The sequence below is a fragment of the Daucus carota genome, chromosome 3 (assembly GCF_001625215.2).
Source record: "Daucus carota subsp. sativus chromosome 3, DH1 v3.0, whole genome shotgun sequence".
Lineage (NCBI taxonomy): Eukaryota > Viridiplantae > Streptophyta > Magnoliopsida > Apiales > Apiaceae > Daucus > Daucus carota.
In genome coordinates, this window is record NC_030383.2 from 3,297,276 (window position 1) to 3,314,939 (window position 17,664).

The window sequence follows — 17,664 nt, forward strand, 5'->3', positions numbered from 1 at the left end:
TTTTGAATGGTAGGTGACACTCTTGTCAAAGTCTAACACCAAGCTTCATTGCTGAATACACCAGTTTTTTGAAGTTATTTGGTACATTTCAGCTGGCTTGATGGGAGTTTGGGCATTCTTCTCTTTTATGGTAACATGCTTGTTTGTTCTCTTTCAAACCAATACTTGCATGGCCCTTTCAATAGCTATTGGCAGATTAAAACCTGGTTTTCAGGTTGCTCAGTTGCAATTCATAGATGATGGTGGGACGTTTCTTTGTTCAAACAACTCCATTTTTTGTTTGGGCTTTATCACCTCTGACAAAGATTACACCACATTTGTACTTGGTATATTCCACTTGAGCACTTCAAGAAAAATTTGGTCTGCAAATAGAGCCACTCCAGTTAGAAATTCTGATAAGTTTGTGTTTGAAGATGGTGGGAATGCTATTTTGCAAATTGGAGGGTCTGTGATATGGTCTACAAATACGTCGAATAAAGGGGTTTATGCCATGGAAATGCAGGACTCTGGAAATCTGATTTTGTTGGGGAAGGATAGTAAAATTGTCTGGCAAAGCTTCGATCATCCGACAGATACCCTTTTGTCTAACCAGAAATTTAGTGAAGGCATGAAACTTGTAAGTAATCCTAGCACAAGTAATTTGACCTTTTTTCTTGAAATGAAGTCTGGAGATATGGTCCTTTATGCAAATTTTGGAAATCCACAGCCGTATTGGTCCATCAGGCAAGATGATAGAAAAATTATTCAAAAGAATGGTCAGAATGTCAGTGCAGCATATCTTATTGGTAACTCATGGAGGTTTTATGACAAGAGCAGAATAGTGTTTTGGCAACTAATTATCTCTGGAGAGAGTGATACAAATTCTACTTTGGTTGCAACTTTAGGAGATGATGGATATATCACTTTCTTTAATCTTGAAAGTCAAAATTTCGATGATGGTTTTTCTGTTTTGAAAATACCAGCTAATTCATGCAGTAGACCTGAATCATGTAATCCGTATAAGATATGTTATCATGGTAATATTAATGATATCTGTGGTTGCCTTTCAGTGCTCAATTCCACGGACAATTGCAGACCTGGTATAGTTTCTCCTTGCAAGGAGTCACATGGTTCTACAGAGCTGATAGATGCTGGAAATGGGCTGAGCTATTTTGCGCTTGGCCTTGTTGCACCCTCATCCAAAACCAGCTTAGATGGCTGCAAAACTTCTTGTCTTGCTAACTGCTCATGCCTTGCTATGTTTTTTGAGGAGAAGTCCCAAAATTGCTTTCATTTTGATAATGTAGGAAGTTTGAAAGCTTCAGGTGATGGAAGTGACTTTGTTTCATACATAAAGGTCTCGAGGAATGGAGGCAATCTGAGGGGGCATAGAGGCAGCAAGAAAAAAATTCTGCTTGTCGCCATAATACTCACGGTAACAACGTTGATTATTGGTGTTGTACTTTATGGAATAAGGCATTACTACCAAAAACAGAACAGTATCCAAGTGGAGTCTCCTCGAGAAACTGAAGAAAAAAATTTCTTGGAGAACATATCTGGAATGCCAATCCGATTCAGTCACTATGATCTCCAAGTTGCTACCAACAACTTCAGTAGGAAACTAGGGCAAGGAGGTTTTGGATCAGTTTATGAAGGTGTTTTATCAGATGGAACCCGAGTGGCTGTGAAGCAATTGGAAGGCATTGGTCAAGGAAAAAAAGAATTCCGAGCTGAAGTAAGCAGTATTGGCAGCATTCATCATCACCACCTGGTAAGGCTTAAAGGCTTCTGCGCTGAAGATTCCCACCGGCTCCTTGTATATGAATACATGGCAAATGGTTCCCTGGAAAAATGGATCTTTAGTAAGCACAATGGAGATGTGTTGGACTGGGACACAAGATTTGCTATTGCTATAGGCACCGCGAGAGGGTTAGCTTATCTTCATGAGAATTGTGAAGTGAAAATTGTGCATTGTGATATTAAACCTGAAAATGTGCTCCTAGATGAAAACTTTCATGCTAAAGTTGCGGACTTTGGTCTTGCCAAGCTAATGAGCAGAGAGCAGAGCCATGTTTTCACAACACTACGGGGAACAAGGGGTTACCTTGCACCAGAGTGGATCACAAACTCTGCAATATCAGAAAAAAGTGATGTCTATAGCTATGGAATGTTACTTCTTGAGATCATTGGCGGTAGAAGAAACTACTACGCATCTGAAACAGATGAACAATGCAACTTTCCTTCATACGCTTTTGAGATGATGGAGCAAGGTAAAGTTAGGGACATTGTTGATGCCAAACTAAGAATAACTCTAGATGATGAGAGAGTGTCTATAGCAATTAAGGTTGCTCTATGGTGTATACAACATAACATGCACCTTAGACCATCAATGACAAAAGTAGTCAAAATGCTCGAACAAGTGTCTTTTGTTCCTCCACCTCCTTCTTCCCAGCAGATGAACTCTTCAGAGCCATTAGATCTCAATAGTTGTGCTGATCTTTCAGCCGTGAGGCTTTCAGGACCAAGATAGCAGCTGATATTATATGTGTATCTGGTATGTTACTAAATATCTTGTACTACTCAACTCACTTAAATATATTGTTAAATGATTCATGCTTATATGTCATTTCCTCAAAATTGATAAATTGATACACAGTTAGATCAATCTGTCATAGGAGACGGATGATTAGTGTCTGGGAGACGAACGAGTAGAGACACTTCAAAATTAGAAGAGTACATTATCAACTACATGGAGGTCTGAACCTTTATTTTCATAGCACAAGATCCTTATTTCATAGGCAAACTGTATTGATCAAAATATCATAACTGAAATATTCAATCGAAGAGCTTAATTCTCATACAAAGCTCTACTTGCAAAATTCCATAATCCAAATATTAAAAGCACAACATAACTTGTTGAAATGTTTAAATCCTGCACGTTTAGCTAAGGCCTCAAACTCTTCTTCAGTCCTCTCTCTTCCACCAGGAATACATGCCAGCATAATGGCGTCAAAATGAAGGGCGGTCTTAGTAATGAGTGAAGTTTCAGGTTGCTCCGGAAGAATGGACTCTGCTACAACTACCTTTCCACCATCCACGAGTGCTTCATAACAGTTTCTCAACAGCCTCAAACACTGATCATCGTTCCAATTATGACATATCCACTACAAAGATCGCAGTCATAATTAAGAAGATAAACTGAAGGATAAATTAACATAACTAGCAAAAATGTCAATATTGTATACACATAACCAACCTTCAAGAATATGGCATCTCCCTTGGGCACACTAATAAACATGTCCCCTCCAACATGTTCCACACCTACACATGCACAGTGAACTCAATAGAAATGTATTCTATGTGTAGGATGCACAATATAATTGAACCTTCTTTTAGTAATTTTATGCAAATTTTGTTACCATTATTATGAGATGAAGCATCTTTAACAACGTGGGGAAGATCGAAATTGATCCCTTTAATAGTAGGATACTTGGAAATGATTGCATCAAGTGAAGCCCCAATACCACCACCGACGTCTACTATTGACGTGAGACCTTCAAAACCAGTGTAATTTTCAAGGATCTTATTGATGATAATGGTAGAATGATCTTTCATAGCTTGGTTAAAGACCATGTTGAAGCGAGGGTCTGTGCCACTATAATCGTATATGTTCATTCCAAAGGCCTTGTTAAATGGAAGTCCGCCACCAAGAACGGCATCTTTCAAATGGCACCTATATATATATAAAGACTAACCATCATGTTAAATGTGACATTGCAAGATTATCTAGTTTAGCCATATAGAACAGGAGAGAATACATTACCAGCTCTCCATTATAATCTTATCATAGTTTAAGAGTGAAAGAGGTGCCAGAGAGACACCATCTTCATTTCTTGTAAAATATTTGCAGACTGGCATTAAGCCATAGGTCCGCGCTATAAGACCACTAGGTAGCTCAGTAACCTTACATTTGAGAACCAAGTAGCTGGCCAGGACTCTGAGGATGCGGTCCAGCATAAGTGGTGCATCCGGGTTTGACGTTGGGAGCCTAGAGGCTAACTCATTGGGAGTAACATAGGCAGCCGGGCCAGCTTTAGCAATGAGCTCGAAAAGGTTGAGCTCAATGGCTGATTTCAGAACCATGGGAAGTACAGAAGCAGTTGCTAGTTGTATTGCAAACAAACAAGTTTCTTCTTCTTCAGATAGAGTAGTACTAATAATATGAGCCATTGAATTCACAGGGAAGTTGTGATTGAGGGGTAATCTATATGTAGTGTGCTATAAATGACTTTTTTTTGACAATTTAGATTCATTTGTCTTACAAATAATTATTTGTTCTAATATTTGTCGGAATGAGTCGGAGTCGAATCCGGATGTCCCGACACAACAGAGGATAAACTCACCACTTGAGCTATCCGATCGTGCTCCTCCGAATGACTTTTGGAGAGCAACCATTTTGATTATTGCCATATATCTGAAGAAAATTAAGAAAGTTCAACAAATTCTGACCATAATTCTTAAGAAAATAGAGTCCGTAAGTTATGACCGGAGAAAATATGGTACAAGTTGGTTGTTTCGGGACTTGTTTGGTTTACATATGGTCAATCAGACAAACACATGACGTGGGCAGTTCTACTTCCCTCGTTTACAGGTAGCAACAGTGCTCCCTCTGTAGGTGCGGTCGCTTTTGCATGTAATAATAAAAGTATATATATTATTAATATATTAATTTTTGAATTTTTTAAAATAAAATTTTAGTATTTATAATTTTATTCATTAAAAAAATTGAAAATAATATGTAGAAATATAATTTTCTATTCCTCAAATTATGTGTAAAAAAAAAACCGATACTTATTTTAGGACATATAAATTTAGAGAGTAATATCTTCTTTTTGTTGCATATGTTCAGTGTTGTAAAAAACGGAAATCGGACTTAATCGGTGAATTCACAAAATAAGGATCAATCGGAGATTAATTGCATTGATTGGCGATTAATCGGGGATTAATTAAAATAATCGGATATTTAATTAATTCGGCGAGTTACGGAACATGGATTAATCGGTGATTAACCGTGATTAATCACCGATTTTTAGAACAGAGCATATGTTAAATAATTTCACTTTTATCCTGACCGAAAAAATGAGGCATACCAAACTTCATATATTTGAGTGACTGCAGACCAGACCGACTTCTAGAAGAACACAAGAACTCATTTGCTCCACACAAGATAATTAATATTGTTTTTTACTAGATTGTTCATGTCTTATATTTTGGCTTTTCTTATATATATGATATGTAATATGTTAGGGTTTACGGCCAGTGTTACAGAAATCGGGAATCAGACCTAATCGGTTGAACTACTAATTCAGAGATTAATTGAAAATCGGGGATTAATCGGAGTGAAAATCGGATTTATTTTAATATTAAAATATTATTAAATATTTAAGTTATTATTATAATAGCTATTTAGTAACTAATATATTTACTATATTCATAAACTCTATAATTATTCATATTTAAAGTAATATAGTATTTTAATTTTAATAATTTATCATATATATTTCGATTAAGAAATATATATAAGGATTAATCGGATTTCAGAAATCGAATCGGTGATCGACTTTGCAGGGGATTAATCGGTTAAATCGAGGATTTTTAGAACATCGTTTACAGTATTCTATTATGAAATATATTTTAAATATTATTGAGTCACTATTAACATGTCTATATCCTCATTTGGTTAAAATTTGAACATTTCCAATTGGACTTTGTTAGACGGATCAAACGGAGAATATTCAAAAATTTGAGTAAGTTATCGATTTTGTGACTTAATTAAGCTATATTAGTTATATATTTTTTTTCATTTTTCTTCAATATCACTTTTGATAATTTTAATAAAAACTATTAAAATATTTTAATATAAACAATTTGAAGTGCTGCGTAATGATTCCCGTTCTCAAAATTGCTAACAGTTCTGGTATGCGAGTAAAACCTAAAATTATAAACTTAAGGTTCGAAGTTTACAGAAAGTAAAGTCGGCCACCTCTGGTTTGAACTCTAAGTGCTTGTTTGGTTGACATCTAGATATGTGGGGAGTAGAAATTCCTAGGAAGTAATATTTGATGAAACTGTTTGGTTGAGTTCCTTGGAATTTTAAATGCCTACAAAACATAGGAAGTCATTGACCATAGACCCCCCTTGGTAACTTGCACTTCCCATAGGAAGTTAAAAACCATCTATCAATCAAACACAAATTTTAACTTCCCATTTATTATAATTTCCATAGTAATTTCAAACTACATAGGATTTAACTTCCTATTGGTAACCAAACAAGCACTAAATTACAATGCATGAACTAAGGGTATTTGGTTAAAATTTAAAAATCTTTTAATATTTTGAGATATTTCATCGAGATCCATCCATGCTAGTAAGTTTACATATTCATGAGAAGAAATGTTAACTTTTAAATAAAAAATCCAAATTTGTGACATGAATTCAAATCAAATAATTTTGAATTAAATTCAAAAATTCTTAAGTTTTTAATTAATCAAAAGTTATTTATAAAATACATATGATATTAATTATAAAATTTAAATAAATTCTAAAGTGAAATGATAATATACTCTAATTAAAACCAAATAATAATGAAAGAATTCAACCACTAGTACATATCTATATATAATTAGGTTATAAAAATTTGTCGAAATAAGAATGCCTGAGGATAGTTATTATTTATATAGTTAATGGCAGCAGAAGAATCTAAGATTTTTATTTAATGTTATGAAATAAAAAGTTTTATGTCATGTAAAATCAAACATAAATTAACAAATCATGTTTAAAATACAATTTTTAATAAAAATCTATATATATGTACATGGTAATCACAAGAAATTTGACATAAATTTAGAACACATATTACTCTGACTTGATTTTGTCCTTTAGATTAAACTAGCAGATTTTGCTTGAAGTTTCTAATAGTTCAACCTCAACTACAGTAGAGAAGGAAGTACTGCATATCACTCTCAGCTACAGTGAAAAGATGAAAAAGAAAAAAAATAAAATGGATTCAACTTAAAGAAAATCATCATAAACCAACCAAATAATACTGAAACTTGAAACCTTTAAGGTCTGAACCTTTGGTTTCAAAGCAGAACATTATTATTTCATATGCAAACTATATTGATCAAAATGTTAAAACTGAAATAATCAATAGATCCAAGAGCTTGTTTCCCATGCAAAGCTCTACTTACAAAATTCCATAATCCAAATATTAAAAGCATGGCACAGCTTGTTGAATCGTTTAAATCCTGCACGTTTAGCTAAGGCCTCAAACTCTTCTTCAGTCCTCTCTCTTCCACCAGGAATACTTGCCAGCATAATGGCGTCGACATGAAGGACGGTCTTAGTAATGAGTGAAGTTTCAGGTTGCTCCGCAAGAATGGACTCTGCTACAACTACCTTTCCACCATCCACGAGTGCTTCATAACAGTTTATCAACAGCCTCAAACACTGATCATCGTTCCAATTATGACATATCCACTACAAAGATCGCAGTCACAAATAATCACATAATTAAACAGAAAAATTTACATAATTAATTAGCTTATTTTTTTTCTAAATTTTTAAGATTGAATATACATAACCAACCTTCAAGAATATGGCATCTCCCTTGGGCACACTAATAAACATGTCCCCTCCAACATGTTCCACACCTACACATGCACAGTGAACTCAATAGAAATGTACTCTATGAGTAGGATGCACTATATATATTTTAAACTTTTTTTTAGTAATTTTATGCAAATTTTGTTACCATTATTATTAGACGAGTTAGCATCTTTAACAACGTGGGGGAGATCGAAGTTGATCCCTTTAATAGTAGGATACTTGGAAATGATTGCATCAAGTGAAGCCCCAGTACCACCACCGACGTCTACTATTGACGTGAGACCTTCAAAACCAGTGTAATTTTGAAGGATCTTATTCATGATAATGGTAGAATGATCTTTCATAGCTTGGTTAAAGACCATGTTGAAGCGAGGGTCTGTGCCACTATAATCGTATATGTTCATTCCAAAGGCCTTGTTAAATGGAAGTCCTCCACCAAGAACTGCATCTTTCAAGTGGTACCTATAATAGATAAATAAAGACTAATAAACATGTTAAATCCGTGACATTGCAAGAGTTTTTGATTTGGATTGAAGAGGAGTGAATACATTACCAGCTCTCCATCAAAATCTTATCATTGGTCAAGAGTGAAAGAGGTGCCAGAGAGACACCATCTTCATTTCTTGTAAAATATTTGCAAACGGGCATTAAGCCGTAGGTCTTCACTAGAAGACCATTAGGTAGCTCAATAACCTTACATTTGAGAACCAAGTAGCTAGCTAGGACTCTGAGCATGCGGTGGAGCATAAGTGGTGCATCCGGGTTCGACGTGGGCAGTATAGATGCTAAGTCACTTGGAGTAACATAGGCACCCGGACCAACTTTTGCAATGGTATCGAAAATGTCAAGCTCAATAGCTGCTTTCAATACCATGGGAAGTACCGAAGCAGTTGCTAGTTGTATTGCAAACAAGCAAGTTTCTTCTTCTTCTTCAAATGAACTAGTGCTATTGATATGAGCCATTGAATTCATAGAAAAGTTGTGATTGAAGTGTATAATTTATAAGTAGTGTGCGCCCGATTATTGATGAGATAAGTGGTGCTGCACTTTCTTTCTTGGACAAGCACAAGCACGGTAAGCTAGGTATTAATTTTATGTTTTAATAATATAATGATTTTGAGTTGAGGGATTGATATTCCAATTTTTGTACAAGAAACAAGAATATAAACTCTATATATTTAACTCATGCAATTGCCCTCTTAAAGAGACTAGCTAGATCATTTCTTCGATCTATTTATGGGTGTGATCTTTAGTATTGAATATGAGAATTGATAAAAATAATTACGTTGCACTATTAATTTTATATATTTAAAAGATTATGTTTACTTCTTTTCTTTTTTTTGAATCAATAGTATGTTTATTTCTTAAAATTTGCATGTGATCCCTGCGCTTTCAATTTTATATTTTTCCAACAACAACAAATTGGTAGTTTAATTATTGTGTAGTCCAACAAACAAGCTTCTTCTGCTTTTTGTGGTAGTTGCTTATATATGACTTTTGATCGAGTTCGTTGGTGTTTTTCTTCTGTAAAGAGCACACCGATTTAAATTGCACTTCTTCAAAAGTTAAACAATAATATCTTCTCTGAAATCTTAGCTGTAGATGGATGGAGAGCATCAATTACTCTGAGGCCTCAGTTTTTTATTTTCACTACACATTTTATTCAGTTGTTAGATAACGGAATTGCTAATATCTTTACATCACTCAACGAGGAGCATGATATGACTCCAATTTCTCTAGTAGTGTTAAATCAATAATATCTTTATATCACTTAAACCGGCCAGGAGCTTGTCACTCAAATCAAGTTCTACTTGCAAAGTTCCATAATCCAAATATCCAAAGCACTGAAGACCTTGTTGAAGCGTTTAAATCCTGCACTTTTAGCTAAGGCCTTGAACTCTTTTTCGGACCTTTCTCTTCCGCCAGGAATATATTATGCCAACATAATAGCATCAAAATGAATGGCGGTCTTAGTTGCATTTTCATTTTGAGAATACTCCGGGAGGATGGAGTCTGCTATGACTATTTTTCCGTTCTCAGCGACTGCTTGGTGACAATTCTTCAAGAGCTTCAAGCAGCGTTCGTCGCTCCAGTACTCATGACATATCCACTACAAAGATTAGAACTCATAAATTCATGATTTCCTAAACAAATATATTAAGTACTATATGAATTATGTAACTATCAGAATTGATTTATGTACACATTTTCTTGTTGACCTTCAAGAATATGGCATCTCCTTTGGGCACGCTAGCAAACATGTCCCCTCTGACGTGTTCCATTTCATCACAATTGGTAGTATTTCTGATTTGTGCCATTTTATCCATGGGACAATTGTGATTCAGAGGTAATCTTTAATGATGAAGATGGTTTTTGGTAGACCAAACTTGGTGTTTATGATTTGGTTAACCAAAAATATTAGGTATTCTTGTTTTGTTCCTATTTTTGTGCTTTATAGGTGCTTGATATCTTTTTCAATCAATTGTAAATGAAACATAAGGGTTTTATAAATGTTTGGTAATGTTCCGTAACTTGTATTATTTGCGCCAGTATGTCCAAACAAAAAAAAAGTGACACTGCTAAGAATTATAGAACCTTTACTTATTTCTGAGAAAAGTATAATTCTTTGTTAAGATAAGGAGCCAGTGTCAAAGGATCTGGTCATATTAATATTAGTATCATATAAATATAATCTTGTACAAAAGTTCAGTGACCTTCATAGTTTGTATTATATGCCGCCGATCTCCAAATAGACATGCATCAATTAAGGGGGAGAATTTTATATACAATTATAAAAATCATCAAATTAATAAAAATTTAATCGGAAATTATTTATATTATATAAATCAAAAATGAATTTGGAGTTTTGAAAATTTATTATTGAAACTTCTTTATCAATATAACTAAAAAAATCAAATTACCAAAACAGTCATGGAAATAAATTAATATATAGAAATTTTTTTATCAGAATATATATTTTACAATAATGAATGTCTTAAGAATTTATAAAGCCAACACAACAACAATTAATCTATGTATCATCGAAATTATAAGGCAAACTAATATTGTTATAAAATATTAATGTAAAAGAAATACTAAATATTTGTATAGATATAATATTGACAAGATATTAATATTTATAAAGTTGAATGATTAAAAATTGATAAGAATATTAATCAGAATAAAATTAATAAATTAATGCAAATCATCTCATATAAACTTTTCTTATAACTACCAACCTAGAGTGCAAACGTTTATAAATATTTGGTTTTTCAGTTTGTTTTCTGGTGAGATTTTAAATGTGACTCTCTTCACCAACTTTATAAGTTCAACTCCTTTTTATCATTTCTTCGTGAGTGTGTTGGGTGTTCCCAAGTTCACACACTGGGGGCGAACTCAGACATTCTGGCCCCTGACTAGTCTAAAATTTCTGGAAATTACATCAAATATTAATATTTTAAAGGTACTATATACTTCTGTAATATATAATTTTATGTAAATATATTGTATTTTTATCAGTAAAATTGGAATTAAAAATTATATATAATTCAATGATTAGACAAATTAACATTTTTCATATTTTGTAAAGAAAATTAATATTTTTTAGGTACGGTCCTACTATATTGATAAATTGATACAATTTAAATATTTAGTGACAAAAGAATTTAGTTTGAAAAATAATTTTAGTCTTATAAAGTTATGAAAATGAATTTTAAAATTTTAATCAACCCGACAATTAGATAAAATAAATTAATCCGAAACACCTAACAAAATAAACTAGTAGTCTCTCTGTGTTAATATTGTCTATTATAAATAAAAACCAGACAAGAAACACAACAACAAAATATAATAACAAAACTTCAATACTTTCAGCTAAAGTTCAATAGGTTAGGTCTTGAAAAAAATTCAATAGATTTGCATAAATGGTGAGTAGTCATATTTTACATTTACAACAGAGCAAAAAATCAATTTGCCTAAACTGAAAAAGACAAAGAAATGGTCTGCAGAAACCTCCTTTTATATACTGCAAACACAGCAAATTAATTAGTTATAAGCCTTAACATATCTTCTTCCAATGGATTATACAAAATATGATTCATACAAAGATGAAGAAGCTTGCATGTTAGCAATGCAACTAGCAACTGCTTCAATACTGCCCATGGTTCTGAAAGCAACCATTGAGCTTGACCTTTTGGAGATCATAGCCAAATCTGGCTCAGAGGCCTATGTCACTCCTACTGAGCTAGCCTCCATGCTGCCAACTTCAAATCCCGATGCACCGGTTATGCTGGACCGGATCCTTCGAGTCCTGGTTTGCCACTCGGTCCTTAAATGTAAGCTTAATGAGCTAGCCAATGGTCAAGTTGAGCGGGCTTATGGCTTGGCGCCAGTGTGCAAGTATTTGACAAGAAATGAAGATGGTGTGTCGATGGCACCTCTTTCACTCATGTTCCAGGATAAGGTTTTCATTGAGAGCTGGTAATGTATCCTCTCCCCTTCTCTGGTCTCACGGGGATCGAACCCTTAACCACAAATTTTTATCAGAAAAACTGAAATTAAAAATTATATATAATTCGGTGATTAGACAAATTAACATTTTTCATATTTTGTAAAGAAAATTAATATTTTTTAGGTACAGTCCTAGTATATTGATAAATTGATACAATTTAAATTTTTAGTGACAAAAGAATTTAGTTTGAAAAATAATTTTAGTCTTGTAAAATTATGAAAATGAATTTTAAAATATTTTTTATCAACCCGACAATTAAATAAAATAAAATATTAATCCGAAACACCTAACAATATAAACTAGTAGTCTCTCTGTATAAATATTGTCCATAGACACCACACAAGAGACACAACAAGAAAATATAATAACAAAACTTCAATACTTTTAGCTAAAGTTCAATAGGTTAGGTCTTGAAAAAATTCAATGAGTAGTCATATTTTACATTTACTAACAGAGCAAAAAATCAATTTGCCTAAACTGAAAAAGACAAAGAAATGGTCTGTAGAAACCTCCTTTTATATACTGCAAACACAGCAAATTAGTTAGTTATAAGCCTTAACATATCTTCTTCCAATGGATTATACAAAATATGATTCATACAAAGATGAAGAAGCTTGCATGTCAGCAATGCAACTAGCAACTGCTTCAATACTGCCCATGGTTCTGAAAGCAACCATTGAGCTTGACCTTTTGGAGATCATAGCCAAATCTGGCTCAGAGGCCTATGTCACTCCTACTGAACTAGCCTCCATGCTGCCAACTTCAAATCCCGATGCACCGGCTATGCTGGACCGAATCCTTCGAGTCCTGGCTTGCCACTCGGTCCTTAAATGTAAGCTTAATGAGGTAGCCAATGGTCAAGTTGAGCGGGCTTATGGCTTGGCGCCAGTGTGCAAGTATTTGACAAGAAATGAAGATGGTGTGTCGATGGCACCTCTCTCGCTCATGTTCCAGGATAAGGTTTTCATTGAGAGCTGGTAATGTATCCTCTCCTCTTCTTTCGTCTCACAGGGATCGAAACCCCATCCGCATTTTCAGTTAAAAATTTGGCAACCTTCGTTAATCCATATGCCCGCTCTACTTGACCATTGGTTAGCTCGTTAAGCTTACATTTAAGAACAGAGTAGCTAGCCAGGACTCGGAGGATGCGGTCGAGCATAACCGGTGCATACTGACTAGAAGTAGGCAACCTGGAGGCTATCTCATTAGGAGTGACATAGGCGCCCGGGCCAGCGGTAGCTATGATCTCCAAAAAGGTCAAGCTCAATGGCAGCTCTGAGGACCATAGGTAGTATTGATGCTGTTGCTAGTTGCATTGCCAACATGCATGCTTCTTCATCTCCCGGTGAAGTGTTTTTGATTTGTGCCATATCCATATATAGGACAAATGTGATTGAGTGGTAATCTTTAATTATGTGTGCGCGCTTTTTGATGAAACCAGAATAGATATACAAAATAATGCAAGGGAAAAGCAAATTGTATTTCTGAACTTCGTGACTTACAGAATGAAAAACTACTGCTATTTCTAGACGTTGAACATGCAACTTGAACTCCTGGGAAATAGCCACTCTACCACTTGACCGACTAACCCACCTAACAAACTTAAATACTCATTTGACTAAGTCATAACCCCTACAGATCATGAAGCTGACTATTATTCAAATATAATAAACATGCTACGATTAAATTCCAACATGCTCCCCCTAATCTAAGCATGTTTCTGCAGATTCTGAATTCCAAGCAAAGCTCTCATCTGCTCGAACTTCACTGTCGCCATAGCTTTCGTAAGAACATCTGCACGCTGCTCATTCGAACTCACATACTTGATACTTGACTTCAATTTCCCCACGTCCAACGCACTCACGAATAAAGTGGTATCGAATGTCGATATGCTTACTTCTACCGTGAAAAACCGGATTCTTTGCGAGGTCGATAGCTGATTTATTATCCACATAGATGATCACTGGACCGTGTGTCACCCCTGTTATCTGAATCAACAAATTTCTTAACCAAACCGCTTGACAGGCAGCAGCAGTAGCTGCCATGAACTCAGCTTCGCAGGAAGAAAGAGCCACGCATCGCTGCTTTTGAGAAACCCAAGTAATCAGATTATCATTCAAATAAAACGCCATTGCTCCGGTGCTCCTCCTATCCTCGGTGTTCCCAGCAAGATCGCTATCCGAGTACCCCTCCAACAAATGATTACCTGTTCCTTTTGAATAAATCAAGCCATAGTTTGTAGTCCCTTTAATGTAACGCAAAATACGCTTCACTGCTGCTTGATGAAGAACCGTGGGTCGCTCCATATACCTACTTACAATTCCAACTGCATACGCTATATCCGGGCGTGTATGAACCAAGTAACGTAACCCACCCACGATACTCTTGAATTGAGTGGCATCTACGGCTTTTCCCTTTTCGTCCTTGTCCAGCTGAATTGAAGTTTCCATTGGGTATTTTGCTGACCTGCACTCTGCCATCCCAGCTCGAACTAACAACTTCTTCGCATAAGACTCCTGTTTGACTTCAATGTATCCCAACTGTTGACTGACCTCCATTCCTAAATAATGAGATAGTTTGCCAAGATCCGTCATGTCAAATTCCTCCCCCATTTGCCTTTTAAATTTTTGAATATTGGAGATATTTGTACCCGTAACCAGAAGGTCATCGACATACACACCTATAATCAGTACCTCTGGCCCTTCCTTTTTCGTGTATACTGCCTGCTCATAAGGGCATTTGCTAAAACCAAGACTTTCTAAGTATCTATTGAGACGAGCGTACCAGGCCCGTGGTGCCTAATGAAGACCATACAAAGCTTTCAATAGCTTGTAGACAAGATGCTCTTTGTTTCTTACTTCAAAACCAGGTGGCTGAGATACAAACACCGTTTCTTGCAATTCACCATTTAAAAAGGCTGATTTAACATCTAAATGGTGAATTTCCCATCCATTTCGAGCTGCCAATGCCAGTAAAAGACGTACTGTTTCAAGCCTGGTAACAGGTGCAAACACCTCCTCATAATCTACACCTTGTTTTTGAACGTACCCCTTTGCCACGAGACGTGCTTTATACTTGATAATATTCCCGCTGGTGTCTCGTTTCAATTTAAAAACCCATTTCAGACCAACTGGCCTGTGTCCAGGCGGGAGCTCCACTAAGTTCCATGTATTGTTTCGTTCGATGGACTCGATTTCAGATTTCATAGCTTGTGTCCATGCTGGATCTGCAAGTGCGTGCTTGTAATTTGTTGGCTCTTCTACCCCCAACAACAGCATATCATCATCAAGAAACACTTCCTCACTTTCATTATACACTTCATCAATAGAACGAAATTTTCGCGGGGCACTTTCATCACTGGTGACATCTGCAGTGTCTTGTCTATCTGTTCTTGCTCTTTCAACTGTCGAGGAAACTGCTGGAGTCTGTACCTCAACATTCTCCATACTTTGTGGTGGATTGAGTTCATCCCCATCTGCGGTGTTACCAGTGTCATATCTTGTCTGAGAATCAACAACTTTGAACATATTTGCAGGCCCATTTGACTCTTTGGTCCCCTGGTTACTCCAGTCCCAAGCTCTCCCTTCTTCAAAAACTACATCACGGCTGACATGTATTGTGCCTTGAGTAGGATCAAGCAACCGATAGGCCTTGGTCCCTGCTTCCCTGCCAAGATTCACAACCAATTTGCTTCTATTGTCCAACTTCGTTGTATGCACACTTGGCACTTTCATGTGTGCCACACAACCAAACACTCGAATATGTGCAACATTCGGCTTGTCACCATTCCAGGCTTCATACGGAGTCACATTAGACAGAGATCTTGTTGGCAACCTGTTTAATATATACACCGAATGGCGTACAGCTTCACCCCAAAGGTTTGAAGGCAAATTCATCTCCTTTAGAAAGCTACGAGCCATGGCAACTACAGTACGATTTCATCGCTCAACAACCCCATTTTGTTGAGGGGTGTATGGAGCGGTGAAATGTCGTGTGATGCCTTCCTCATTACAAAACTCAATAAAAAGTTTAGACATGAATTCACCTCCCCTATCAGTTCGGAAAATCTTGATTGTTTCTCCTGATTCTTTTTCAACAAGCCTTGTAAATTTCTTAAAAGCCTCAAATGTCTCATCTTTGCCTTTTAACATATATATCCACATAACTCGACTAAAGTCATCAACCAAGAGTAGGAAGTACCTATTTCCTCCAGCAGTTGGTGGTGAAATTGGTCCGCAAAGATCACCATGAATGAGCTCAAGTTTTTTCTTTGCACGAAAATCAGCTTGTCGAGGGAATATCTTTCTCGTTTGCTTCGCCATTAAACACCCAACACACAATTTCTTTGGTTGTATGAGCTCTGGCAACCCCTCTGCCATACCCTTTGCAGACATTAAAGCCATTGCTTGAAAATTCACATGCCCAAATCGTGTATGCCATAGCCATGTTGATTCTTCCGCCTTAGACATCAAACACGCTGCATGACTCGTCTCCAAGAGGATCTTATACAAACGATTTCCAGACCTTTTAACTTTCATGAGAAGCCGCCTTTGATCATCATAAACCCACATGTACTCCCCTTTTATCACGACCTCATTGCCCAATTCCGAAAGCTGACCCAACGATATAATGTTACTGCGTAACTCGGGGATGTAGTAAACATCGTGAAACACTTTCTCGTTCCCATCTTTGGACAAAAATGCCACTGTACCCTTACCTTTTATATCAACTGTAGACCCATCCCCAAACTTTACTTTTCCCGTCACTTCCTCATTCAACTCTTTAAATTTAGTGCGATACCCAGTCATATGTTGACTTGCTCCGTTGTCCAGGTACCAAACATTCGAGTCCACATTCTGATTGTTCCCTTGACTAATTTTAGGCACCATATTCTTCTCATTTAGCAACAACTGTTTCGATCCCTCTTTGGTGGACTCTGTAAATAACAGGGCGGGTTCGTCGTCTTGGGTAAAGCTCAGATTTGCCTCCTGTTTAGATGTATCTTTGTCCTTGCTTTCTCGATCACGTCGTGGCTTTCTGCATTCACGTTCAAAATGGCCAAGAATTCCACAGTTGAAACACCTGATGTTTCGTCTGTCACGACCTCCACGTCCTCCATCTCGATTGTAGTAGTTACCACCTCTCTGACTCCTTGATGTTTCAGTGCCCCCCTTCTCATATTTCTTGGCCCATTCTTCTTTGGTCATTAGTAATTGCCCTTCACCAATCTCACGTTTCTTCCACTCATCTTTTGTCAGCAACAACTGGTTGCTTGTGTGCTCAGTCGATCCTTTTAGCCTTTCATCATGAGCCTTAAGAGACCCAATAGTTTCTTCAACGGTCATGACCTCAAGGTCCCCAAATTGTTCGATTGTCGACGTAATTTGGAGAAACTTTGGAGGCATGGCTCTCAACAGCTTCTTAACCACGTATGACTCTGCCATATCCTCTCCCAATTCACGTATCTTAGTGACCAGAGCATTTAACCTCATACAAAAATCATCCAA

General features: G+C 36.2%; 3 protein-coding genes and 1 pseudogene across 3 annotated transcripts; 1 reads left to right on the forward strand and 3 right to left on the reverse strand.

Annotated features, from left to right (window-relative positions):
• Positions 1-2,633, forward strand: LOC108211914 (G-type lectin S-receptor-like serine/threonine-protein kinase SD2-5). Its single transcript, XM_017383632.2, has one exon. The coding sequence runs from the start codon at positions 101-103 to the stop codon at positions 2,507-2,509; it is 2,409 nt and encodes an 802-aa protein (XP_017239121.1). The 5' UTR covers positions 1-100; the 3' UTR covers positions 2,510-2,633.
• Positions 2,634-2,737: 104 nt separating this feature from the next.
• On the reverse strand, positions 2,738-4,265 carry LOC108213412 (caffeic acid 3-O-methyltransferase-like). Its single transcript, XM_017385201.2, has 4 exons — positions 3,803-4,265; positions 3,399-3,712; positions 3,236-3,300; positions 2,738-3,143 (listed from the first exon to the last, which is right to left on the reverse strand). The coding sequence occupies exons 1-4, from the start codon at positions 4,207-4,209 to the stop codon at positions 2,847-2,849; spliced, it is 1,083 nt and encodes a 360-aa protein (XP_017240690.1). The 5' UTR covers positions 4,210-4,265; the 3' UTR covers positions 2,738-2,846.
• Positions 4,266-7,044: 2,779 nt separating this feature from the next.
• On the reverse strand, positions 7,045-8,726 carry LOC108213212 (caffeic acid 3-O-methyltransferase-like). Its single transcript, XM_017384984.2, has 4 exons — positions 8,201-8,726; positions 7,793-8,109; positions 7,627-7,691; positions 7,045-7,518 (listed from the first exon to the last, which is right to left on the reverse strand). Exons 1-4 carry the CDS (start codon positions 8,617-8,619, stop codon positions 7,222-7,224), a joined length of 1,098 nt encoding a protein of 365 aa, XP_017240473.2. The 5' UTR covers positions 8,620-8,726; the 3' UTR covers positions 7,045-7,221.
• A 563-nt stretch (positions 8,727-9,289) lies between these two features.
• On the reverse strand, positions 9,290-13,527 carry LOC108212071 (caffeic acid 3-O-methyltransferase-like; annotated as a pseudogene).
• Positions 13,528-17,664: the final 4,137 nt, after the last annotated feature.

Excerpts from the sequence above, each read along its gene's own strand:
- LOC108213412 (XM_017385201.2), bottom strand. The coding sequence starts at position 4,209 with ATGGCTCATATTATTAGTACTACTCTATCTGAAGAAGAAGAAACTTGT. Across the intron at positions 3,713-3,802 it reads AAGATTATAATGGAGAGCTG|GTGCCATTTGAAAGATGCCG; the intron begins GTAATGTATTCT and ends ATATATATATAG. Across the intron at positions 3,301-3,398 it reads TGCTTCATCTCATAATAATG|GTGTGGAACATGTTGGAGGG; the intron begins GTAACAAAATTT and ends GTGCATGTGTAG.
- LOC108211914 (XM_017383632.2), top strand. The coding sequence starts at position 101 with ATGGGAGTTTGGGCATTCTTCTCTTTTATGGTAACATGCTTGTTTGTT.
- LOC108213212 (XM_017384984.2), bottom strand. The coding sequence starts at position 8,619 with ATGAATTCAATGGCTCATATCAATAGCACTAGTTCATTTGAAGAAGAA. Across the intron at positions 8,110-8,200 it reads AAGATTTTGATGGAGAGCTG|GTACCACTTGAAAGATGCAG; the intron begins GTAATGTATTCA and ends TATCTATTATAG. Across the intron at positions 7,692-7,792 it reads TAACTCGTCTAATAATAATG|GTGTGGAACATGTTGGAGGG; the intron begins GTAACAAAATTT and ends GTGCATGTGTAG.